The sequence below is a fragment of the Olea europaea genome, chromosome 15 (assembly GCF_002742605.1).
Source record: "Olea europaea var. sylvestris chromosome 15, O_europaea_v1, whole genome shotgun sequence".
NCBI lineage: Eukaryota > Viridiplantae > Streptophyta > Magnoliopsida > Lamiales > Oleaceae > Olea > Olea europaea.
Window position 1 is genome coordinate 23,260,980 of NC_036251.1, and position 27,231 is coordinate 23,288,210.

A 27,231-nucleotide genomic window follows, 5' to 3' on the forward strand; every position below is an offset into this window, starting at 1 on the left:
ACACTGAGCTCATCCCAAATTGATTTCAACTTTTCATAGTAAACACTTACTAAATCTCGCTCTTGTTGCAAGCCTGCAAAAACTTTCTTGAGCTGGAAGATCCGCAGACCATTTTGCTGAGTAAACCGTTCCTTCAGTTCATCCCAGAGCTCAGCAACATCATCCATAAGAGCTATGCTATACTTGATTGATGGAGAGATGGAATTCTGCACCCAGGAGGTCACAAGATCATTACAACACTCCCAGGCCTCAAACAAAAGATCGTCCAACTAGTTGGCTTGGTGATAGCACCACTGATAAAGCCTAATTTGTTCTTGGCTCTAAGGGCTCTATGCATTGCCCTAGACCAAGTGGTGTAGTTGTCAACTATAAGTAGTTCAGGAACAAGAGGAACCGATGGATTATCACCATGGTTAAGACGATAAGGATTGGTGACATCGGTGAAATTGAGAAAGGGGTTTGAAGTTTTTGGTGGAGAAGCAGGGGAAGAATCTGTGGGAAGAGTTTATGTAGTCATGGTTGATTTGATTCACTTGCTCTGATACTATATAAGAATTCAAATATGAAAATTGGAAAAGAAAGGAAATGATATATGAACTTGAGAATTCTCCATTGAAATCATAAGAATCGAATGAATGAATGAATATATATATATATATATATATATGACTCACTACAAAAGGAATGTTCACCCTCTGTACATAACAAATTCAACCAATAGAAAAATGACACAATACAAAACGGCTCCGTAAAGAGCTAACAAAAAGAAAATAATAATAACTGATGCAGAAAAAATAAATTTCCTAGAATAGCCTTCATAATGTAAGCTGAGTCAGGGATCAACATGTAAAAGACTTCATCATCAATTAAGCTTCAGACTTCAGCTTGTGATCATTATCATCACCTTTATATGTGAAGTCCAATAATGTACATGAATTTCTTGTCACGTTCAGATGTTCATCCCATTGGATCTTTGGATTCGAACACGTCTCAACAAGAAACTCTATCAAATCTTGCAGGATCATCAACCGTGGATAATGATTTTAGCATGATCCATCCAATGGGTGGAGTTTCCGGCATTCTTCAAGGCGCTACAAATTTAGAGGGACGAGGACTATCCCTGAGTCTTAGTACACATGATCCATCATGAATGAATCTGTCATCTATCCAGTATCTGAGCTCTAATCCTAATTTCTCCCCATTATTGAGTCTGAATCCATCTATATCAGGTGAAATCAGGGGCTAGAATGTTTCTTTTGAAGAAAACCACGATTCTCGGATTAAGCAATCAAGGTGTAACGAGTCCATGCTTTTTGATGTTCCCAGAAGCAATTTGGATGCAAAGAAGGCTGATATCCCTGCATATGGAGTGTCGAGTATTTCTAGTGGGTTCTTAATTCAAAGTACTTGAAAGCAGCTCAACAATTGCTAAATGAAGTTGTTAATGTCAGACAAGCTATTACGGAGCAACATAAAAAAAGGAGTTTATGAAAAGTGCCAAAGAAACTGATGGAGAGTTGGGGAATGGAACTTCGGACCCTTCTGCAGCTGGGATATCTTCAACGCCGCAGGAGTCTACCAGTATCTTTCCTAGTGGGAAGCACGACATGCAAGAGAAGATCACAAAGCTTTTATCAATATTGGACAAGGTACAATCCCTGTCTTGACTTGCTAAAGCCAATGAATCAACTTCTCTCGTCAATGGCGATTTTAAGCGTTCAATTTGTACTATTTCCTATTCGTTAATTGTCTAATCACACAATGGGACAATATTTAAATGAGCCTCTAGTTTGTTGCCAAGACATTAATCGTGTATAAATCTGTTCTTGGAGAGGCATCTCATAATTTTATACCCTGCACCAAGATGGTTGAAGCTTGAAAAGCAGACATACTTAATTTTCTTTACAAACAGTATTATCATCAGATGCACATAGTGGTGTCATCCTTTGATGCAATAGTAGGATCCGGTGCAGCCAAACCATACACAACACTCGCCGTCAAGACAATATCCCGTCACTTTCGTTCCTTATACGATGCAATAAATGGCCAGATTCGCATGGCACGAAAAAAGCCTTGGAGAGGAAGATTCTTCGGCAAATGGTAAAGGGTTTAGAGTATCTTGACTGCGTTATGTAGATCAGCAACTCAGACAATAGAGATCCCTTCAGCAACTCGGAATGGTGCAACCACATGCTTGGAGGACACAGAGGGGACTCCCGGAAAGCTCTGTTTCAATTTTGCGTGCTTGGCTTTTCGACCACTTCCTTCATCCGTTAGCACTGCAAAACTATTCTGTTTTAAACATTTTTCTCTCTCTTTGTCGATAGTATTGAGTTTGTTTATAAGATTCTTTCAATTCGATTCATTATTCTTTCTTTCTCCAACTATACTAAAGATTCGGACAAGACCATGCTAGCAAGGCAGACTGGCTTGACAAGAAGTCAGGTAAAACAATCTGTCTTTATGGTGAATACTCGACGCTGGTATGGTTTTTGTCGATTGATCTATGCCCTGGATCAGTTCTCAAACTGGTTCATAAATGCACGAGTTCGACTCTGGAAGCCGATGGTTGAAGAAATGTACGAAAAAGAGGTTGGTGATGTCTAGATAAACTCTAAATCTGCACAAAAAAGCTTTAAAAACTGATGCAAAATCATCTGACGATTTGTACCAAACCGCAACTTCCACAGAAACCGAGCATTGTGGAATTGGGCAACCCTTTGAGCCAATTTCAAATCATGTCCCTGCTGTAGAAATGTTGGGATCAAACATCAATCCCTCATACTAGAATCTGATAGGACAAAGTAGATTCAACCAAAACCCTCTTCCCGTGGATGACCGGAGCCTCTTTCCAGATACGATAATACAGTCGAACTATTGCAACAAAAGATGTATAGTAGCTACATACTAGATCTCTGAGCTAGAAAGATTTGGAAGTAGAAACGGAGAATCACTCACGTTAGGATTGCAGGGTGGTAGCCTACCCGTTTCTGATGAAACTCGTTGTAATTTTGTCACAGTGAGAGGCAATGATGTGTATAATGCATCTACTTCTTCTAAGGGATTGAAACACCGGGATTTGGCTTTACGGATTCTGCAAACCAGCAGCATCAATTTGTCTCATCGTGTGCTCTACATGATTTTGTAGCCTGAGATAAGGCTTCTGGTTTCATTGGACGGAAGAAGCATTTGCCCCCTTTTGAACCATTCATCAAAAATGAAGCAGCCTCGCTTGCTTTCATACTATGGAATTAATGTAATATTGTTGTAATATAGCTAGCAAAAGATTGGTTTGGAAGGCACCATGTTTTTATAGAAACATTATTTCTGACTGTTGTGGAGACAATTAAATTAAACAAATTTGTAATGAAAGTTTGCAACATACTGAAGGTGGAGGAGTCCCTCCACACCAAAAAGGTACAATGAGAGAAGAAATGCCAAGTTTGCATTCATCAAGGTGTGTCGATTTGAGTGGTTAGGACTGTAGAAAGCTCGACCCAACCCATTGTGGCTAAGCCATGGGCCGTCCTGGCCTGGCTCTACAGCTGAGCCATGCTTGACTCAACTAACTTGTGAAGAAAAAAGGCATGTCGGGTGAGGGCAGCCAATATTTTTACACCTTCATATTCATAATACATAGCCAAACAAAGGTGGGAATCAATCATCACCACAAGTGCTACGTCAACAATTTCAAAAAAGGTTTGCACAAAAGCAAAAAAATAAACAAAATGGCTTATCACAAAATAGGTGTTGATCAGTATGACACATGAAGCTGCTGACATGGATAGATATTGTTACATATGATGAGCTTTGAAGAAATCAAGTGACAGTTAGACTATGGCCTTTTCTTTATGCTATTTTATTGGAAATAAATTTTTATGCTTTTATGTAGCAGATTATTCTGCAAATTAGTTATTCAGTTGCTGTATAAATAATTGAACTCGATGCTAAATAAATTGCATACTTTTATAATCTCATATAAATCTTGTTCTGATTGTTAATTTGCATACCAACATTCTGGTATCAGAGCACCGATCTTAAGAGATATGTGAGATTTAAAAAGTCAAAAACACAAAAACCTACAAACAGCCTAAGATGGAATTAGAAGTTTCTTTCACGTAAATCCCACATCCAGCATTTGATGGAACAAATTATCAAATGTGGGATGTCAAAATGGAAGCCTATCTTGATGCTAATGATCCATTGAAAGCTGTAGAGCAAGAATATGAAGTTCCTGACTTACTAGGCCATCCAACTCTTGCTCAAATGAAAAATCATAAAGAAAAGAAGCTAAGAAAATCAAAAGCAAGAGCAACCTTGTTTACAGCCGTCTCTTCCATTATTTTCAACAGAATAATGACAATGAAAACAGCTAAAGAGATTTGGGATTTGTTAAAGCAAGAGTATGAAGTGAAAAGATCAAAGGAATGCAAGAGCTAACTTTGGTTCAAGAATTTGAGATGCAATGGATGAAAGAGTCAGAGACAATCAAAGATTATGCGGACAAGCTTCTCAGTCTTGCCAATAAACCGAGTTTTCTGATTCTAGAATTGTTCAAAAAATTCTTGTCCCAATTCCTGAGAAATTTGAAGCGACAATTACTTCTTTGGAAAACTCTAGAGATTTGTCAAGAATTACCCTGGCAGAATTGTTGAATGCTCTGCAAGCTCAAGAACAAAGAAGGCTTATGAGGCAGGAAGGTTTTTTGTTAAAGCAAGAGTATGAAGTGAAAAGATCAAAGGAATGCAAGAGCTAACTTTGGTTCAAGAATTTGAGATGCAATGGATGAAAGAGTAAGAGACAATCAAAGATTATGCGGACAAGCTTCTCAGTCTTGCCAATAAACCGAGTTTTCTGATTCTAGAATTGTTCAAAAAATTCTTGTCACAATTCCTGAGAAATTTGAAGCGACAATTACTTCTTTGGAAAACTCGAGATTTGTCAAGAATTACCCTGGCAGAATTGTTGAATGCTCTGCAAGCTCAAGAACAAAGAAGGCTTATGAGGCAGGAAGGTTATCTGAAAGGTGCTTTTCAAGCTAAATCTCAGAATAACTAAGGTGGCAAGAACAAGAAAAAGGAGCAGAACAACAAGTCAGGAAGCTCAAACAACTACAATAATAACAGCGGCAAAACCTCTCAGGACTTTCCATCTTGTCCTTGCTGCAAAAAAAACCAATCATCCACAGAATAAGTGTTGGTGGAGGCAAAATGCAAAATGCAACAACTGTGGTCAATTAGGGCATATGGAGAGGATTTGTAAGTCTCAACAACAGCAAGATGAAGCAAAAGCTGTAGTAGAACAACCTCAGGAAGATCAGCTATTTACAGTATCCTGCTTTGCTACTTTAAGCTCCACAGAAAGGTGGCTAATAGACGGTGGCTGTACAAACCACATGACTTATGACCAAGAACTATTCAGAAAACTTGACACAAGCTTCATCTCCAAAGTCAGAATTGGAAATGGAAAACATATCTCTGTAAAAGGCAAAGGAACTGTAGCAATTGAAGGGTGCACAAGCTTGAAACTAATCTCTGATGTTTTATACGTTCCTGAAATTAATCAAAATCTGTTAAGTATTGGTCAGTTACTGGAAAAGGGCTACAAAGTTTTATTTGAAGACAAAAATTGCATGATCAAGGATGCAGACGGTAGGGAAATATTCAAAATTAAAATGAAAGGCAAAAGTTTTTCCTTGAACTTAATAGAAGAAGAGCAAGCTGTAGTGCACAAAGAAGAAAGCAATACAATGCTTTGGCACAAGATATTGTGACATTTCATCATGATGCTTTACTTTACATGAAAAAGAATGATCTTGTGGTAGGTCTACCTAAATTGGAAGAAGAATTGCCTACATGTGTTGCATGTCAATATGGCAAGCAAGCAAGGCTACCCTTTCCAAAGAACAAAGTTTGGAGAGCTACACACAAGCTGCAATTAGTGCACACAGATGTAGGAGGACCTCAGAAAACACCATCTCTGAATGGTAGTAAGTACTATACTGCTTTCATTGATGATTACACTAGAATGTGTTGGATTTATTTCATGAAACACAAAACTGAGGTTGCTGACATCTTTAATAAGTTTAAAACTTGGGTAGAAACTCAAAGTGGAACAAAATTACAGATAATATGGTCTGACAATGGAACAAAATATACATGTCAAAAATTCAGCAAGTTTTGTGAAGATGCAGGCATTGAACACCAGCTAACAGCCTTATACCCCACAGCAGAATGGGGTTGTGGAGAGAAAAAATAGAACAATAATGGAGATGACAAAATGCTTACTTCATGGCAAGGATCTGCCAAAGAAGTTCTGGGCAGAGGCAACAAACACATCAGTTTTCTTGTTAAACAGATTACCATCAAAAGCTCTTCAGAGAAGAATTCCATTTGAAGCTTGGTATGGTTTCAAACCAAAATTAGTAAATTTGAAAACTTTTGGTTGCCTTTGCTTCTCTTACATTCCTCAGGTTAAGAAAGACAAGTTAGATAGGAAAGCAGAACCAGGAACCTTTGTAGGCTACAACTCAACATCAAAAGCTTGCAGGATCTACTTGCCACAAAGTAACAAAGTAATTGTTAATAGAGATGTGCAATTCCTTGAGTCAGACAACTGGAGCTTGAAAAATGACAAGAAACTTGAGTTTCAGGAGGAGAATGATGATGTGGATGATGAATCTGTTAGAGGAACCATATTACTCTCTGACATTTACCAGAGATGTGATGTAGCCATAATGGAAACTATAGGATATGAAGAAGCTGCAACTGATCAGAAATGGATAGATGCAATAACGAAGGAGCTCAAGATGATTGAAAAAAAATCAGACATGGCAATTGGCTGACAGACCTAGACATAAGAAAGCTATAGGAGTCAAGTGGGTTTACACGACCAAGTTCAATCTTGATGGTTCTATGAAGAAGTATAAGGCAAGGCTTGTTGTCAAGGGATATGCCCAGTTGTTCGGGGTAGATTTCTCTGAAACTTTTGCCCCAGTTCCCAGGTTGGATACCAAAAGGATGTTGTTGGCTCTTGTTGCACAAAAGGCCTGGGTGATACACCAAATGGATGTTAAGTCAGCATTTCTGAATGGATACTTAGAGGAAGAAATTTTTGTGGAGCAACCAAAAGGATTTTTTGTTCAAGGACAAGAGGAGAAGGTATATCAACTGAAAAAGGTTTTGTATGGTTTAAAACAGACACCAAGGTCCTGGTATAGCAGAATTGATGCACACTCGATAAACCTAGGCTTTGAAAAGAGTCTTAAGTGAATCTACTTTATATATCAAGATGGTTGATGTTGAAATACTTGTGGTATCCTTGCATGTTGATGATTTACTTGTCACAGGAAGCAATGAGGAGCTCATTGACAGGTTTAAAGAAAGAATGAAAGATGCCTTTGAAATGACTAATCTTGGAAGAATGACATTCTTCCTTGGTATGCAGGTGCAGCAGAATCAAAGTGAAATCTTTGTGAGTCAGATAAAATATGCAAAGGAGATTCTAAAAAAATTCAAAATGGAGGAATACAAGACAATTGCAACTCCAATTAATCAAAAAGAGAAGTTTAGCAAGGAAGATGGAGCTGAAAAATTTGATTAATAGGCTGCCTAACGTACTTAACTGCTACCAGGCCAGACATTATGCATGCAATAAGTCTACTGTCTAGATATATGCATTGTGCAAGTAAAATACACTTTCAAGCAGCAAAAAGAATCCTCAGATTTGTTAAGGGCATAGTTGACTATGGAATAAGATTCCAACAAGTTAAAAATTTCAATTTTCATGGTTATCCTGATAGTAATTGGGCTGGATGTGATGATGATAAGAGAAGCACTTCAGGTTACTGTTTTAGCTTTGGTTCTGGAATTTTTTCATGGTGTTCAAAGAAACAAGAAGTCATAGCACAATCCACAGCAGAAGCAGAATATGTAGCAGCTACATCATGTGTGAACCAGGCTCTTTGGATCAAAAAACTCATGGCTGATTTACATGTGGAGCAAACGGATAGTACACAGATTTTTGTAGATAATCAAGCTACAATTTCAATTGCCAACAATCCAGTGTTTCATGGCAAAACAAAACACTTCAAGATAAAGTTTTATTTCCTAAGAGAAGTTCAAAAGCAAGGAGAGGTGCAACTAATTCATTACAAGACAGAGAATCAAAATGCCGATGTTCTAACAAAAGCACTTCCTAAAGCAAGATTTGAATTTCTCAGACAAAGACTTGGTGTATGCAGCTTAAGAGTCAAGTAGGAGTGTTGATCAGTATGATACATGAAGCTGCTCACATGGATAGATATTGTTACATATGATGAGCTTTGAAGAAGTCAAGTGACAATTAGACTATGGCCTTTTCTTTATGCTATTTTATCGGAAATAAATTTTTATGCTTTTATGTAGCAGATTATTCTGCAAATTAGTTATTCAGTTGCTGTATAAATAATTGAACTTAATGCTCAATAAATTACATACTTTTATAATCTCATATAAATCTTGTTCTGATTGTTATCTGCATACCAACAATAGGCAACAAAAAATCACTGAGGCTAGCTCCACAAAATCAAATATAGACCAACTCTAAAATCAACAGAATAAAGCATCCTGCAGTAATTTATACATAGAAATATGGTTCATCTTATACATAAAACTGGTAGTAAATATGAGAATGCATAGCCTTGTTTATCTCAAATATTTAATAATGACTATTTAATCTTCATTTACCTTACTTAATCACCTTACTGAATCGACTCCGAAAAGGCAAACTCAAAGCTATTATAGGCAACAAAAGGCTATGCATTCTCATATTTACTATTGTAAAGCAATACCAAAACTATAGTAAACTACAAGTTATATATATGGATAACCAGGCGAATTATCCATTCGGTGGTCATTTTCTGAATGTAAATTAACAGAATCAGAAACAGAAATGATCTTCATTTCCAGTCACGTTCACAAGTTCTAATAAACCTAAATCTAAATACATTCCACAAATTCATACGACGAATTATGCAGCAAGCTAAGCCAGAAATCCATGAAAGGGACAGACTATAACCAAGTGAATCTCAGCACTGTTGTCACAATTTACCTGACAACAAGAAGAAAAAAATTTAAATAAATAAATTTCAAGGGTGCATGCAAGATGATTATTCAAGAGAACATGAAATTCACTTACCTCTGGAATAAAGCAACTATGTCTTCCCTTAGTCTTGGAGTTTCCAAAAACAAATCTCCAGATTCTTTCACATCCACAGTCTCCATTTCAAAGTTTTGTAGACCGCTATGCTCGTCCCATTCAAACCACATCTTTGCTATGCTTTCCTTTCTAAAGCAAGTCTTGTGGTCCTCCTCCTCCGGCGAGCCAGATGCAATCAATCTATAAGCATATACCTTCTTAAGCTGGCCGGGTCGAAAGGCACGTCCTATGGCTTGGCGGGTAACTGACGGGTTCAAATGAATGTCCAATATAATTATTCGTGAAGCCCCTACAAGAGAAATACCTTCACCGCACGCTTTAATCGAACCAAAGAAGACTCGAGCATCAGGTGAAGTGTTGAATCTCTCCATAGAAGACTCTCGAGTTTCAGAATCTGAGTCACCCGTGATCATGAACATTTCATTTCCAAGCCTATAACCCTTCACCTTCACAGTCAACCTCTCCAAGAATTTCAGAGGCAGAAGGTATTGGCTGAAAACAAGTAGCTTCTCCCCACAGGATTCACAGAGCTGGAGAAGATTCAGGTAGAATTTAGCTTTCACTCCTTCTCTCTCGTCCAATTTCTCCAAAATTCCATCAATTTTCTCCTCGTCGACCCTGTCTTTTACTCCAGAATTCTTTGATAGAGTCTTCAACTGTGGGTGCACATAAATTGCACTCCCTTCAGCATTTATTTTAAATTTTCTGGCCAAGTTTTTCAGCTCTCGAACTTCAACCTTTTGTCTGGGGCTCAGTTGAAGAAAGACGGCAAAGTCAACAAGTCCTGGAAGTTCATCCAGGTTGTCTCCTTTGTAATAGTGCAATACTTTTCTGGTGAGCTCCCGTAGATCTTGTATGACATTTACTTTTCTCACACGATTTTCATCCTTCAAGAGAGTGTGCTCGATTAATTCACAAAATTCTTTGTCTGTGATCTTTTTCATCGAGTTCCTTTTACTTGACATTTCGGCTCTGCTCAGAATTCTCCTCTTGATTATTTTAGAAGTCTCCAGTTTTAGAAACCTTGGACGAACAAGATTTAAGATGTTGAAAACTTCTTTCACATGGTTCTGGTAGAGTGTACCAGAGAGCACCACCTTTCTCAGTGTCTGGACCTTCTCAAGGGAGGTCAGAACATCAGTGTCCTGGTTTCTTGGAGTGTGTCCTTCATCCAAGATCAGAATGGAAGGACATTTCAGTAAAATTTCTTGGCACGCAGCAGGAATATTCCCAGTATCACTGTCACACACTATAGAAGAAAACTGCTTATAACCCAAAAAGAGTATGCTCCTCTCTCTTGCCCACTCCTTTAGAACTTCCAGTTGCTGGGATCGACTGTCTGCTTTCACTGAGTAGAAGTCGTACAGAGGTAGGTCTTCCACTTGCCATCTCAGAAATTCCTTTTTCCATGTTGCTAAAATTCCCCTCGGTAGCACTACCAGTGGTCTTGCATGCGGATATTTGGCCATGAAACTCTGAAGAAAACTGATAATCATGAAGGTTTTCCCCGACCCAGGAGCATGAGCCATAATGCAGCCTCCTGGATTATCAGTCACCAGGTTACTGAGAAGGAAATTAAAGCCCTCAACTTGATGGGGCTTCATCACCCTCTTGTGCCGTGGATGTGGGTAAATATCAGCAACAGTAAACTCTGTAGCGGATGGTGTGAACCCATCAGGAAGTATTTCTGTTTGATCATTGTCTTTGGAAGTCCGCCCATCATATCTGTAAGTTCTAGTACTTCTGGTGACCTGAATATAATTTAAAATAGGGGAAGTTAGTTGTCCGAACTAGATCTTCCTAGTGAGAAAAACTTGATAAATATGAACAAATAGGCATTGCTTCATATGATTAGACTTTTAAGTATAATTTATATCTAGAAATGAAAATGAAGTTCAATATAAAAGAGTTCCAAATAAGCACTGAGAGACAAACTGAGTCTACATTTGGTGCCAACTCAATTCTGAAGATTTTAGCACAGCACGTTGAGTTCTACATGATGCATAACAAGGAAAAAATGAGATCTCACGAGAACTTTGCGACACTGACTAGAAATTTTCATATACAGGCAGCTGGGAAGAATAAAGATAAAAGAGAGAAATTGGATAGTTTTCAAAAATGAATGCCCTCCATCATACAATAGCGGGTAAAACATTCCGAGTTTTTTACAACTTCAAAACATATAGTTATGTAAAGAATCTACGTAGAATATTTCTAAAATTTACGAGAACATTTTGCCCCAAAACCTAATTGTTCCTAAACAATACAACATTGAGCTACAAATTTTACTCAGTTAACAATTCGCATGGAGTAATGTAGATGCCAAATTTGGTTAAGTTCTCAAGGGAGTTGAGAATGCTCAACATTACGACCTAGCTGTTAAACACAAATTCCCAGTTGAAGTGGAGTACAATATAGCAGGGTCCCCAACTGTGTGTGACATACGATTATAGAGGACCACTAAACTTGGCCATGCAGTTTTGCGAGCACTAGTATGACCAGATATAACACGTACTATATAATTTTTTCTAGCAAGATCGTGCACTTAAAGCAGATCATTTTCACTTTTAGGCTTTACAAAAGGAAAAAATAAAATTTTTCAAATAATTAGGATCATGCACATCTAATTCCTGAGCTTCACATTTAAACTAAAGAGCTAAAATCTAATACAGGTGGCATACAAAGAAGCAAAGAACCATACCTTGGAGAAATTGTACTCAATAATGGTTTCAATCCCTCTCCCAATAACTCCACAAATGCGACATACTTCACCGATATCATCTTTCAGTATATATGAATGTTCACAATCTTCTCCACCCTCAGCTTCAGGTTCGTCGGGTGGAGGATCTGCACCCGTATCCTATCAAATATCAAAAATGGGAAGCTCATCAAATCAAACATTAAAAGCAAATTAGTTTTAGTAAGATTCAAGGATGCTATGATGCACCGACACGGATACACATGTCCGTTACGGCACTTGTCAGATACGCCAATACACGATTTTTAAAAAATGTACTAATACGATACGTCGTTGATACGCTGATTAAATAATTAAATTGTTAAAATTCTTTATATAAATTTAGTTTTATACTAGTATTTAATTTTTCTTGATGAAATCTTTTAAATATGAATATCCATTTGTAATTTACTAATTAATTTGAATTAAAAATACATAATATATCTAATTAAAAAAAAAAGAAAGAAAAAATGATCATGGTAGAGTATCCAACGAGTGTCGGTCTCCGACGTATCCGAGACTCCGACAGATCGACATGGACATGCTACCCCCATTGAGATATCCATGGAGCAGATCAAGGATGTGATCAATTGAAGGTAAAAGGAAAAACACTGAGAAACTTGATTAATTCCACTTAGTATGAGCTTTAAGTTCTTGTCCTTCCATAAATTCAGTTCTGTATACCCCAGTTCTCAAAGAGACAACATGTGCAAGCTGCCCTCCACATTACCCCTTTTAATATAATCATTTGTAACCTGGTTTTCAATAGCAAGTATTTGTTCTTTCATACTTCAAAAGTGCCTGAGTTATGCATTGGATTATCCACAATTGGATCACTATACTTTAATTTGGTCTCAATTTAGACCACTTCATCCAATTCGGCAATTCCATCGCATCTAATGTAGAAAAGTCTATTAATAAACCAGAAAATCTACTGACAGTAAGTTGTTGGCATTCATTTACAAGTTGGATAGAAACATATGACATGAATAATATCAATTAATACAATGAAGTTCAAATACAAATTTCTCCTACCTTTGAACACTCTAACGCGACAGACATCTCCTTCCAAATGTCATCCAGACCATCATAATTATTGTCAGGTTGTTCATCTTCTTCGTCCACTTCCATGTCGTCCTCTGTGCCAACATATACACCTTTATCTTTTACCAGTTCAGTTTCACCAGCAAGACGCGCATCTTTTTCTGTTAGATTTCGGCTCTGAGCAAAATTTTGTTCCTGCATTTGGTTATGACACCACTAGCTGAGCAGCAATGCCGGCGTATAATTTAAAGCAAAAGATAATTATTTTCCTCTCAGAAAAACATGTATTTTATATTATCTATCAGAAAACAATTTGTAGCCCACCTGTAACCCCGAAAAATAAATAAATAAATTGGTTAATCCTCAAACCAGTGAAGGTTGTAAGTTATAACAAGCCACACATCACCGCCAACAGTGAAATCGAAAAGATTAGTAGCATCAAAAACATAAATAAATCAGAGACGATGAACTATGGGCTACATTCAAATGGGGTCATCCAACCCAGCTGAGTCTTTAAGTTCCCGAAAGTTCTGAGTAATAAATCTTTTTTCAAAAGGGAGATTAAAAGTAAAATTCATAAACACCTCTGAGTTTTAAACATTCCCTAAATATTCAAATGGTTGCATAATGCAAAAAATTTATGGGGTTGATCAGTATTCAAATTGAGGCACTAACAATAATTGCAAGCAATACACATGATAATAACGGATGCATATTCCAAATTATACACTTCTCATGCTTGCCAGTATACTTCAAAACCCATCTGAGCCCCTCAAAAACCTAGGAAGATTCTCGAAAAATTATCCTCCTGTAGTCATCTTTGACACTACTTCGTGTCATATTCTTTTAGATATTCCAAGTAAATCAGACAAATGTTAAATTGAAAAGGTGTGCATGATTTCCCTTCCAATAAAGCAGAAATACACCACCACGTTTTCAACAATTTGCCCTTGTAAATAGGTTATCCACTAAGAATGCTAGGTAATGACCAAATACCTTTCCTTTTAACACATCACCCAAAGATTCAACCATTTTTATTACAAGAATACAGTCTAATTCAATAAACATGACTTCATGAGGATCCAACATATGCGATACCTTAATTGCAAGAAAACACGACTATATCTCATACAATGATCAAACCTCAATACCATAACATGTATACTTGCGTGAGAGTATGCATGTGCATGTTACACTTTCATCAGAGTGTCAGTACACGATTAGTTGCCATCTAAACTTCATTGTTCATCACCTTCCAACAGCAGTAAAAGAAAGCACATGGACTGCATCAGTGTCTTTATCTAGAGAGACTATTACTGGAGCTACCATTTTGAAGAAATTAACAGGAACATAGAGTTGGAGCTATTGATCAATCAACTCAAGAATTGATGCATGGACATTTAATTTTACTTTTGTCATTTATTTGGCCTCTTTTGTGCTAATTGCGACTTGTCCGAATGCCTGTTTGGCATGGTCAATAATAACATATTTAATGAAGGAAAAAACTGACAAGAGAAGGAAAGTTCCATACCAAAAAGTCCTTCATAAGAAGGTGGCCAGGGGGCTTCTTCAACTCAACTTCCCGGAAGGGACATAACGGCTTCTCATCCTTAAAATCTTCATCATCTGAATCAAGTATAACAACAGGTCCAGGCAAAGGAGCTAGATGTGCAGCCGGAGCAAACATTTTGACTACAACATTACATCCATCAGGATCATCCTCCAAGTTAATGACATCAGTTGTAGTTGCTCCAGGTGATTCTGAAGCCTTGTAATTTTGCACAACCAAACACTTGAATGGAAGAGTAGGATCCATTGCATAGTAAGAATCTAATAAATTCTGCCTCTGCACAAGAAGATCCTCAACATCCTTAGTAACGCTTCCGTACTTGCCAGAATCCAACTCTTTCAGCATACTGTTTATTGAGAATGGATCTGAATAATCCACCACTTTTGAGCAGGCTTCTTGGCCTTCCAGGTCAGATTCACCACGCCACCCAGCAGCAAAGGGTGTGTCATTGTAACCACTTCGTTCATCAACTTTTATCCTTTTCCACCCACTGGGACGTAAATCTGTAGATATAAAATGTACAATCGATTAAAAATGATGAACTTCAACATGTGCCCTCTTCCATTTTTCCTTTTTTTGTGTAGATGCGGGATTCTGTGCACTCAAAACCAATAGTGACATGAAATATGACAAAGCACAGTCAAGGATCCATATTATTGGCAATACAAATACGAAATCCTGTGATATATTGGCAACATTTCCATCAAGCATTGGCATTCAATAATGAATCTTCCTGGGGGTTTTCAAAGATTTGTTCTGCACTTTTCTTATGAATATTACAACTGACATAATTGAACAGATCTACAGATAAACTTTTGCAATTTCAAATTACCTACATTAAAAAAATGAAGAAATGCCAAACGAATGTTCTGAAATGATTTTCTTACGACTATTTCCCCCTCATATATTTATAGTGTTTACATACAAAAAAAAAAAAAAAGTCCATATGCATGTGGACTTCTTGTTCATATTAAATGAACTTACACATCAAATGAAAAGGCGGATGCTATAGTACAGTTTGGCAACAGGTATTCATTGAAAGCACTTCATAGAAAGCAAATTTAAACCTAGTTTCCTTTAAAACTGTATGAATTTGTCTTTCCCAACCTTTTAACATCAAATGTCAATACTGCTACTAACAGAAAACCTTCCACTCACAGTCCAACCCCCACGCCCCTGTTAAAAACTTACTTCCTTGGATTCTTGCTAAGTACTAATACAATTTGAAAGAATTACCATAATGTAATCTTACTTCCACCAAACATTGATTGAAAGAAAAATTTTACAACTGTACTTCAGACTCGATGTTAGCACACCTGTAGACAAAAAAGAAAAGGAACAAAAAAATTATCAAGCTACACCCAGTTGCTCACACAAACTCAGTACCAATTACTTACTGTGTAGGCAAAAGTTAACATGTCAAATCTGCCTAACATTCTAATTGGTTCTCATTGTTAAAACCGAGGTTTCGATTCAGTTCATGGCTCTAATACCCATAATCAAAAATCCATTCTAACTCGATATTTAAGTTATATAATGCCTGGTACAAATATACTGGTTCTTGGTTAGAAAATTATTCCCTTTTGTTTTGAAATTAAAACATTCTATACATGCTTAGCATGTTCACAAATATTTTAATTTGTACAATTTAGTGAATTTGACAACTTTAATTGAAGGAACCGAACCAGATCAAACCAAACCAAATACAGTTGTTTTGGTTCCATAAAGAGATGGAACCGGTGATATTATATTTAAGACATCCATTGCTACTCAATTCAATTTGGTTCTCTTTGGATCGCTTCCACCCTTAAGGCCATTAGTTGATGTAGAAAGATACAATCACTTTTTTCAAAAGCTATAACTAGTGGCAGGGTGCAATCAAACCCATTATTATCCAAAATCAGGCCCAGGATTCCACACCAAGCACTTCTTTTAGGCCTTTATTTCTAAGTATTCCTTATGAAATAAGCACACCCTCGTTAGTTCTAACTTACCCAAGAAAGATCTTTTTCAAACTGGATGAATGTAAATGGTAAATTTACTAAGTATTTAAGGAGATGCTCTTCTTGTTGCGATTGGTATCAGCCTTGAAGCTACCCAAAAGATAACCTGGCCTCTTAGTTTTCTTTTGTAATATCAAATCATTTTTACCCAGTATCGCTAACTTTTGCTTTAACATTTTTCTCATCACTCGTCTAAGCAATGTAGATTTCCCACAAAGTAAGGGTGGCATGTTGCAAGTGGCAACAGCTGCCAACAGCCAAAGCAAATGATAACAAATTCACCAAATAATTTCTCCAAAACATAGAATAAATAAGAAGAAAAAATATCTAAAATAGCCTCCGTCTCCCTCGCCGCCCCCCCCCCCCCAAAAAAAAAAGAAAAGAAATTACATGAAATATTAAATCGACAGTTCTGGACAAGATATTAAAATCAAATTCAATGTGAAAAAAAAATAAAAATCGCAAATGATATTTTCCATATCAAAAATCATACATGCAGCCATACACGTATATGCACGTGTGTGAGTATATGTGCAAAGAGAGGTTTGTAAATAAATGGTAAATAAATTACCACTGGAGCTACTGGCCGGAAACCTTTTTAGAAATGGAGTTGCATAATTGCTATCAGTTGCTATGCCCATCCTCACTAAAATCACACACATAAAGAGTGAAAGGGCTAATTAATTCAACATAAAACAAAAATGCATGTCGATAATTACTATGCAGCAAGAAATAGAACAGATTTTGAGTACAAAATTGATTATGATTTTCCGCTCAAGCACCTGATGGAAAAATCGGAACCAACAATTGGGACAAATTTAAAAAACAAAGATAGGATTTTTCGCCAAGCAATTTGATTCACAATTTTTTGAGGGGTATAGGGGATATTAGAGCAGAACCGATCAAGAGGAGAGAGCTGTTTCTTTTTTTGGGTAGGGTTCTTTAGGGGATCTTAAGAGCAGAATTGATCACGAGGCAGGGGTGGTATTTAGTAAGTCAAATTATGGGATCCAAATTTAATTATGGAACTATTCGAGTTCGGCTCCATTTGATTCGGTTTGATTCATTCGATTCTTAAGTTCTGTACTATAATTTATATTTTTTAATATTTATAAAATTTAACTCTTACAAAATATAGTCCAATCTTATATGTATTTTGCGTCTCTCTTGCTGAGTTTTTTTTTTTATAGATTTGATTGTTAAAATCATATTAAAAGAACAATAGCGAGCTTATAATAATGAAGAGAAGAGTTGTTGAGTTTCAATTCGATTTCTCCAGAACGGTAGATTGGCACTACGGTAGAATAATAAATTTGGGTGAAAACTTTAGGTTAATTTGATTAAGTTGAATTTACACTGAAAACTAGAAATAAGAAATCATATTTTTTTGTTTGAACTTTAGAAAAAGATTTTTTTTGACTAATTTAAAATAAATGAATTAAAAAAATGGAGATTCAATTCTTCTGTTCTTAATCTAGAATTGAGAATCGAATTGAACTTGTCGATTTTCGATTGAAATATCCGTTCGAGTATTTAATTTAAGAAGAATCGCTCGGTTCAATTCGCATCAGATTCTATTCGAGAGTTTTGCCCAGCACTATAAAGATGAGAGCGTTGTTTTCTTCTTGGGTAGAGTTCTTTTTTTATTTTGGACGTTTCTATTTGGAAAATCACACAAAATTAGCCCTCACTTGTCCACATTATTCTCAAAACGCAGTTTTCAATCTCTTATTTCCAATCACGTATTCTTCAATAAAATAATATTATACAAAAATTAAAAAAATTTATTATTTCCTAACTACATATTTTCCATTAAATCATTATTTTAAAATACTTTTTTGACAAACAATGGAGCTCAAGCTGGTAATTAATCCAAAACAAACATATTTAGTTTAGCAGAAGACGCATCCTCAATCTATATTTTTGGCATTTAAGTCCCCATCCACCATTTTCATCGTATCTTGGTCCCTACTCAACGAAATTCATTAATTGCCACACATTTTGATTATATTGATGCCACAATTTTTGGTTGTTTATCATCATATATCAAATGAGGTAGTGATGGCAATGGGGCGGGGCAGGCCCTGTCTCGCCCCAACCCCGTTCCACCCTCGCCCCTCACCGGGCGATTCGGGGGCAGTTTTTTGCCTCATTTACCGCTCCATTTAATTTTTTTTAACACATTTTCAAAATTTAAAAATTCAGAACAAATAATGCTCAAATTAACATCAATATTCAAAGAAACACTCGAAAAAAAAATATCCAACAAAAAATATACCTGCCCCACCAAGTCGCGGGGCGGGAATTACGCCCCACCCCGCCCCATCAACTAGGGGTGAACGCGGTTCGATTTGGACGATTTATACTATATTTTTAACCCAAACTATTTTATATGGTTTGAAATTTTTTCAAACCAAACCAAACCATAATTTACGATTTGGTTCGATTTTAATCCACGATTTACCTTTCAGCATTATAGTAATGTATTTCATATAAATTAAATATAAGTTTAAATGAGAACTAATAATATTAAATGTGAAATTATATTTATATTTTCAAAGTTGATTGCTAAAAGATGTTAATAGAACGAATATATTTTTATTTACATTTTCTTGCTTGACATTCATATTGTCATATAGAGGCTGATAAAGGTAGAGTTATGTTCTGTTATTATAGTTTGGTTAAAACTCCTTTCGTCTTACTGGTGAGATATTAAATAAGAATTGAACGTGATATGTTTAAATGTACAAAGATTGATAGAGTTTCGGTTTGTTGGGAATTGACGAATTTCATCCTATAAAACAACTGTATGAAAGTAGAAAGTAGTAGTGCTAGTTAGAGAACTTTAACATTTTCATATAATCAATACGCCATGTCGTTCAATCTTTCCAAATTACGAACAAGTTCATTAATCATTTAGGCACACAGTCATTTTCTATCCAAACCACAACTCACAAGTTATAATAAGTTAGAAAAATAAAATAAAATAAAGAAGAATGAAAAAGTGGCTTGAATAAAAATCTAAGACTTACTAAAAGAGAAGAGAGGGAGAAGCGATTCAGGTAGAGATTAGTAGACTAACAGGAAAAGGTAATTAACGATTCATTTAGCAATGATAGATAAGCGTCAAATGTTGGAAAAATGAGAGTTTATATCTGGGCTTCTGAAATAGTGGACGTGATTTGCTGACGTAGTTTTGTTGAATATGATTTGGATTGTTGAATTTTTTTTTTTTTCATTTCATATGATTTTGAAATAATTTTAGTTTAGTTTAAATATCGGGTGAGAACATGTGTTGTGAACCTGTAAAATCATAAGTCAATAATGATGAACATAATTCACTTTCTATGATTATTTCAATAGGCTGATTATAATTTGAATTGCTAAATTGGTAATTTTTTTTTTGAAAAGTGAAAATTGTAAACTTTTTAAGTTAATAGAATTAATATTTTAATTAAAGAATTTAAAAACGGTTTGGTTCGGTTTTGTACGGTTTTTGAAAATCGAAACCTAAACCATACCATTTTGAAACGATTTGGTTTGATTTGAGGAAAATGAAACCACAGGTCCACGAGAACCTGAACCAACAGTTTCGATTCGGTTTGCGATTTCACAGTTTTTTGTGGAGCCCTTCCATCAACTCGTCGGGGCGGGGCGGGGTAAATTGTCATCTCTAAAATGGAGCCATTAAAACGTTATCATCCATTTAACTGTAAAATCAATTTTTTAATCAAAATAAGCCCCATCTATGGTGGCCTTAAAATTTTCAAAACATAATTTTGAATAGTACTCTTTAGAGAATGTGAAGTCAAAAAATTATAAATATATGTGTAGAATATTTTATTGTATAAATTTGTGGTTGAAAATAATCCTATAACCAAACTTAAAATAAATTAAAGGGTGTCAAACAGGGGCTAAAACATCATCACTTTTAATTAAATACAAAATATATAGTCCTTGTTTGATCCCCACTATTTAAAAAAATGAATTCTTTTACAGTATTTTGATTTCATTGAACTTATGTCTATGTTTTCGATTGTTCACTAAATCTTAAAATGTTGAGTTTTAATCACTAAATTATTCAAACGTTGAACGTTAGTAACTAACGTAATATCTAATTCAAACTTCACGGAATTGGTGACGTGGCTAATTAAATGCACAAGTGAAGCCCCATCACACCATTATAAAAGTGTCATATAAGAAAATGTCTTTTATTACTCGCTAAACTTTGTAAATGCTCTTGATTGCTCATTATACTTTAGAAACATCTTCGATTGCTCTTGAACTTTGTAATTTTGATTACTGAACTTATAGAATGATGTCGGCTTGTCATTCGCTAAAAAATGTGTATCACAAGTGCACATGTTTCACTTACAAGTAATAAAGTGGATAAATGAGTTCGGATTATCAATTATACAATAGTTAAATTCAATTTCAACAACAAAACACACAATAAATTTGAATTTTTCAAGTGATGAAAATTGCTCAAAATTTTTATATAAATGAAGAAAGATCTTGCAGTACACATTTTTTAGCGAACAACAGGCCGACATCATTTTTATAAGTCAATGACCAAAATTCAAACACTTCAAAGTATAGTGAGCAATTGAAAACATTTTTTCAAAGTACAGTGATTAATCAAAGACGTTTTCTAAAGTTTTGTAAGCAATGAAAGATGCTTTTTTAAGTGACAATTTGGTAACGGCGTGACAAAGCGTCACATGTGCATTCTATTAGTCATGTTATCAATTCTGTTAGAGGTTTGAAATAGATGTTATGCTAGTGAGTAACGTTCAATGTTTGAATAAGTCTTTTAATCAAAAAATGACATATTAAATTTTATTGAGCAATCGAAGACACACAAATTAATTCGATAATTATTGGGCCAATTAACTCCTTATTTGTTTCAAATTAAAACAAAATACTTTGATTCTCATACTCATTTTCAATCATATATTTACACAATAAAATATTTTATACGTAAATCCAAAATTTTCCTATAAATTCTTCGAAAAAGCACTATTCAAAATAATGACCATAAAACAGGGCCAAGTGAAAAATGGAAAGAGAAAAGAAAAATGATGAGGCATCTACCAGAGTAAAAAAATATAAAAACCAACAAAATGAAAAATTTTGGCTTCTTCCCCAACTGGTCCAACCACCCCGAATCCCTTGTTACAGCAATGCCGCGTGGCCGCAACCACCATTATATCAGTTGTCCCTATCTTGTGAGTTTGCCATTTGCAGAGTGGAGGGTTAATTGTTTGATTCTGATTAAATATGATTTTAATCTCAAGTCAAAATCAACAATTAATTTTAGGAAAAATTGCGCCAACGGTTCCTATAATCATTCAATATACAAACTCCAACTATAATCATTTAACATACAAGTGACAACTCAAATAGAATATGACCAAAATAATTTTTTCAATAAGTGGGGTAAAATGCTTGGGTTGTGCATGTAACTTATGTTTCTTTATGGGTCTATTTTAACAAAATTAGCTCCAAAACTACACATTAAACAAAGGAAAATTGAGCATTGAGTTTACCAGATCGAGATTGAAGAATGGGTAGAAGAACAGACTGATAGTGCTTGGAGCAATGAGAACGACGAGCGGCCCAAGAATCCGCATCCATGGCTTTCTTGTATGTAAATTGAAATTACTTCTCAAATCGAATCTCCCCTTCTAAAAAAACGAGGTAATTGAATTTGAGCGAGTTAAGCTTGCCTTTGATTTATGATTTCATAAGCGCGAAAGATATAGGATAACTATTTTGGTGGGTTATACAAAATGTAAGAATTTCCATTCGATGGCACATGGTTATTGTGGCATAATTGTCACTTTTTTAGATTGCATATCAATTAACAATACATGTTACATGTGTCTCTCTTGCTCTTAAATTTTTTATTAGAAAGTTATACCGACTCATATGAACGTATATGGTTAAACCGAAACTAGGAAAATTACTCTTCTTAAATTGATCCATTGCATATTACACAAAACCTATAAATATTATTTGCTTGATATAAGAATTATGCAACTAACATCTAACTTCTTCTATTGAATTTTCTTCTAAGAAAGTCCAAGAAATATAGAATTTTAGCATGGTCTGTCTTTTATTTATTTAGATATTTTAGTTTTTCTGCTCGATGCCAACAAATATTTTCATATGGTTGAAATTTTATTATGTGTTTTCTAAAAATAAAATTATTATGTGTGAATACATAATAAAAAAACAAATAGAAAGTAAAAATGAGTGATGAGGGCCTCATTTTACATCCTATTAATTCTCCTTTTCAATGTTGTTTCTTCAAATATTGTAGAGATATATATTTATATTGAGATGCTAATTAATTCTTACAATATAATATATAAAATCTCACAAAATAAGATTAAATAGGAAATTAAATTTCTAAAACTTGGCTTAGATATATAAGTCCGCGTAAGTTGCATAATTTTCTGAAGAACTGACACAGTGTCATCATTTTAGTGGGTGATTTAAAAAAAATGGATTTTGAATAATTTTTTTTTTAATCTAGCTTATTGTTTCTGAAGAATTGACACGGTGTCATAATCAATATTTTTTAATATTTCTCTTTCCTTTTCTCTTCTACAAACATTAGAATTATGAATAAATTTATTTTTTTCTATTGATTATATTTGTTTCTATTTTTCTTTTTCTCTTTTATTGTTTATTTTTATTTTCTAAGAAACAATTAAATTAGATTCTTATAACTTTGTTTTTTTCTTTTGTCATTCATTTTTTGTGAAAAATATCTATTTTTAATTAAATTATAAAATTTTATATAGACAAACTTATAATTAAATTTAAATATATTGATTTTTTATTTATTCTTTAAAGGTATATTATATTAATAATATTGAATATTAAATTTATTTTTTATTTAATTAAATTCTTAAATTTTTACCCTTTTAAATTATTATTTTTATTATGGGGATGTTTGAGAGTCATTTTTATGTAAAAATGTATTTTAGAATAGTAACTTGATGGGAAGTGTGTGGTTGAAAAATAAGTAAATATTTTCGATTTACGTGTAAAATTATTTTAATAAAAAATGTGTGGTTGAAACAAATAAAGAGAAAAATGCATTTTCAAAAAAATGAATATCAAACAGGGGCTATATGGGAAGAATAATGGAAGGAAAAGAGGAATTATAGGAATCAACACATCGTATGTGAGAATTTCACACTATTGTATTAGATCCACGCAAATTATATTTTAAATGAAAGTCTTCAAAAGTCGTTTAAATTCTACAAAATTCTATAAAAAATTTAAAATGAAAGTCCATAGAAGTTTATGAAAGACTTCCACTAATTTCATATAAATCTATAAAAGATCCACGAATCCATAGAAGTCGTCACTTAAAAAAGGTCACCAAAGTTTTCAAAAGTCTCAATTGAATACACCCTTATTAATTTTTCTTTTCATGTCTCTAAATTATTTGTTAGTTTTATTTGTTCAAAGACTCGTTTGTTTATTTTAAATTGATATTTATGATTAAAAATAAAGAATTTCTTTTTATTTGAGTCATTATGCAATTATTAAAAAGAAATCGAGTTATTTGTAACACTCCAGTGCTTATAAAAATTTGGAACATTACAATTTATGTATGAGTTTGTACATTCTCTAGCTGAAGTAGTTCCTCGTTACCAGCAATAAGTATGGTAATGGTAGAATTTAGATATATTTATTGTTGAGTTACAATATATATTACAATTATGGCATTTTTTTTTTTTTTTTTTTTTTTTTTTTTTATGATCATGGGTGTCCGAGCATCTCGACTAATTTCACGGGGTGCTGAAGTTTACAGTCGAATACTCATCTCAATGGCTCGAGGGGACTCGAATTTGTGATTATTGGGAAGCAAACTCAATGTCTGACCACTAAACTACTCCTCAGTATTTCTTTTTAGAAGGCTTTTTAAACAAACCATGGTAAAAGAGTAGCATTTGATAGCAGTAAGCAACTAATTTCACTTTATTATTGGTAAGAACTTATAACACATTATCTGTAGTCAACTATAAGTAACTATCCGAACCTTAAAATAATAAACATAAATTAACAAACTTTACTTGATGAATTTCTTATCTCAAATGTGACAGCAATTTTCTCTTCATTGCTTATGCCATTGCGAAGGCACTTCTACAATTGAATCTGACACCTCAAGTAAAAATTGCTATTTATGCCAATAATAAAGGTACAAAGACACAGAAAACAACCGAACCTGAAGAACAAACAACAATGTGGCATCATGACATTAGAGCTGGATAGCACTAAAAGTCTTCCAGATAGGGGCCAAAAAGTAAATAATGAAACTATACATTGCAGATGTGTCAGTGTTAAAACATGCGACTCCCTAATAAACAAAACACATGCGACTCCCTAAAAAACAAAACATATGCGACTAAGGCATCATTTGTAAGTAGCTCAATAATAAATAAAAAGATGAATGGTAACTACATTCGACAAATTCATCAATCTGTGGGGCTTATTTATCATCATGATATCTCTTCGTGAAATTGCGATCTTTATTTCTAAAAAGGTTTCGTAGACCAATGCTCGGAGTTGATGTAAAAATTACGATAGGTGTTTAATTTTGTTTAGTGTGGAAAGAGATGCAATTCTATAGACATTAACAGCAAAAGCAATGTAAATGGATGAAATAAATAGACAAAATACACACGTAGAGTCACGCTTGTTCTTCGAACATTGGCTTATATTATTCTTCAAATATACTGATGCAATTAATTGTGCAAGAGTTTGGGATGCTAAATCCATCGTTGTTGTTACTTCTTGCGCCATTAATATCTATGACTCAAACCTCCAAGTTTCAATTAAGAATGATACATACACGCTGATTATTCATCGACCATTATGTACGAAAATAAAATCTGTGAGAAGAGGGAAGAGAGAGTTGGAGAATACCAAAAGGCAAGATTACTAACTGGGCCAGCTCTCAGAGGAATCTTCGGTTACCTTTTGCAAAGTTTGGTCACTGCTTAAAGAATTGGTGAGCAATGTGTATGTCGTAGGCAAGTTTGACTCTAATAGCGCCATAGCTATTTCGAAACAATGAATGTGAATTGGATTTGTATGAACATGTGAGACAGAGAGCAAGAAAAAGAAAAATTCTGGAGGATGCAATTTGTTTGAAGTAATAATATTTTCGAAAAACTAAAACATATAAAAATAAAACCAAGTAGTAACACGCAAGGGAATTATGGTAATATCATCCATTAGTCTAAGAAGACTATAACAGAGTTAAAATGACTTCAGTCAAAAGGAGATAAACTATGTTTTTGTTGTTGGTGAGATTAAAATGTATATTTAAAGCTATGTATTACAAGAACTAATACACATAAATCTAGATTGAAAAGTGATGATGTGCATAAGGGATTAGAGTTCATGGCAAAATGAGACCATCACAAGGTAAAAGTTGGCAAAATGGGCAAATGATTTCATGATGACTTTGGGTTTGCTCGTTTTTGGCAAATCACTAGTCTAATTTGATTGGAGTAGAGCCAAGGAATAAAACTCAGCGCCTTCGGCCCTGACGCAAGGCCAATTTCGGGCAAAATCCATCGTTTAGGCCCTCGTTTAATCGTTTTTGCTATTTATGGTAATTTTCATTTTAGCAATATCTCTTTCCATGAAATTCGGATTTAGATTCCGTTTGTTGGAGGATGATCCCGAAGATAAGTATTTTCCATCTTAGTAATTATCTCATATTTTCCATTTTTGGAAAAAAAATATCTTATTTTATTTTATTTTATTTTCCGGATTTTCCTAGGTATTTCTTCTATTTAATCAGTTGTAAGCCCTTAGAGGCAGTAGTTCTTGAATTCAATAAAATCTTCCTTGAGAGTTTTCTCAATTTGTGATTGTTCATCTTCCCTATAATATTTCCGTTACGTCAAAAGTAGGGTACATATGGTCCTGTTTTATGATTATGCTCTTCTACCAAATTAAGTTAGAAACCTCAATAATGTGCTAAAATTCACAAACGGACACAACTTTTCATTTGTTAAGAAGATTGAAATCGATAAAAGAAAATGATAAATGGAAAAAATAAATATGCAAAAGCAAACAATGGACCCAAGAATTATCCTTTAAGCATTCAAAAAAATGACTAAACATGTTAAAAAGCTTACCATGAGATGATTCAACATCTAGAATAAGGTCAGGTACGTAATCATAATACAAAACTTGACTGTTTAACCCACAAATGTTGAAATCAAGATAGTCGCCAACTTCACAAAATAACTCGTTTCCCCGCAAGTTGCAAAACCATGAAACCTAGGATGTATCATCCCTGTCTGAACTACTAATATCAGAGTCTGAACTACTAACATCAGATTCTTGACTGTTCGATTCAAAAAGTATTGAAGATAGTCTTTGGAGTAACTATAAATATTATGTTCCTTTACCTACATGATGTGTATATGATGGTTAAATTACTGCTCACATGTTTCTCAGTTCAACCTCTTTCGGAAGAAAAAAATACATTCATGATGGGAACTTTGGGGGTGTCCATGAATATGATATCAGAGAACAGGCTATGCTAGCCTGTGCTGTTGTTATTCCCAACTATTTACAGCCGATTTTATATCCAACAACAGTCATAGTCTCCATCTATGTTTTGTGTTCTGAATAAA

The 27,231-nt window shown here is 34.6% G+C and overlaps 2 protein-coding genes and 1 pseudogene across 4 annotated transcripts; 2 read left to right on the top strand and 1 right to left on the bottom strand.

Moving 5' to 3' along the window:
- The first annotated feature begins 635 nt into the window (after window positions 1-635).
- Window positions 636-5,499, top strand: LOC111410538 (annotated as a pseudogene).
- LOC111411412 lies at window positions 3,423-5,483 on the top strand. The gene is made up of 6 exons (XM_023041947.1): window positions 3,423-3,474; window positions 4,136-4,403; window positions 4,549-4,719; window positions 4,865-5,026; window positions 5,143-5,378; window positions 5,422-5,483. Exons 1-6 carry the CDS (start codon window positions 3,423-3,425, stop codon window positions 5,481-5,483), a joined length of 951 nt encoding a protein of 316 aa, XP_022897715.1.
- LOC111410537 (protein CHROMATIN REMODELING 35-like) lies at window positions 4,723-17,527 on the bottom strand. Of its 3 annotated transcripts, XM_023040933.1 has the most exons (8): window positions 17,335-17,527; window positions 17,124-17,198; window positions 14,511-15,052; window positions 12,971-13,174; window positions 11,900-12,058; window positions 9,178-10,949; window positions 5,307-5,552; window positions 4,723-5,162 (listed from the first exon to the last, which is right to left on the bottom strand). In XM_023040933.1, the coding sequence occupies exons 2-7, from the start codon at window positions 17,191-17,193 to the stop codon at window positions 5,543-5,545; spliced, it is 2,757 nt and encodes a 918-aa protein (XP_022896701.1). In that variant the 5' UTR covers window positions 17,194-17,198; window positions 17,335-17,527; the 3' UTR covers window positions 4,723-5,162; window positions 5,307-5,542. The 3 variants fall into 3 exon arrangements, with proteins under 3 accessions (XP_022896701.1, XP_022896702.1, XP_022896703.1); XM_023040934.1 differs by lacking the exons at window positions 4,723-5,162; window positions 5,307-5,552 and adding an exon at window positions 8,837-9,090 and having other exon boundaries at window positions 17,335-17,526; XM_023040935.1 differs by lacking the exons at window positions 4,723-5,162; window positions 5,307-5,552 and having other exon boundaries at window positions 9,174-10,949.
- Between the last annotated feature and the right edge of the window lie 9,704 nt (window positions 17,528-27,231).

What these genes read in the sequence shown, in the direction of transcription:
- LOC111411412 (XM_023041947.1), top strand. Translation starts at nt 3,423, where the DNA reads ATGAGAGAAGAAATGCCAAGTTTGCATTCATCAAGGTGTGTCGATTTG. An exon ending in AAGGTGTGTCGATTTGAGTG is followed by an intron (nt 3,475 to 4,135) that starts GTTAGGACTGTA and finishes TCCCACATCCAG; the next exon opens with CATTTGATGGAACAAATTAT. An exon ending in GCAGGAAGGTTATCTGAAAG is followed by an intron (nt 5,027 to 5,142) that starts GTGCTTTTCAAG and finishes AAAACCTCTCAG; the next exon opens with GACTTTCCATCTTGTCCTTG.
- LOC111410537 (XM_023040933.1), bottom strand. Translation starts at nt 17,193, where the DNA reads ATGGGCATAGCAACTGATAGCAATTATGCAACTCCATTTCTAAAAAGG. An exon ending in TCCGGCCAGTAGCTCCAGTG is followed by an intron (nt 15,053 to 17,123) that starts GTAATTTATTTA and finishes TTATATCTACAG; the next exon opens with ATTTACGTCCCAGTGGGTGG. An exon ending in TTCTTATGAAGGACTTTTTG is followed by an intron (nt 13,175 to 14,510) that starts GTATGGAACTTT and finishes AACCAAATGCAG; the next exon opens with GAACAAAATTTTGCTCAGAG.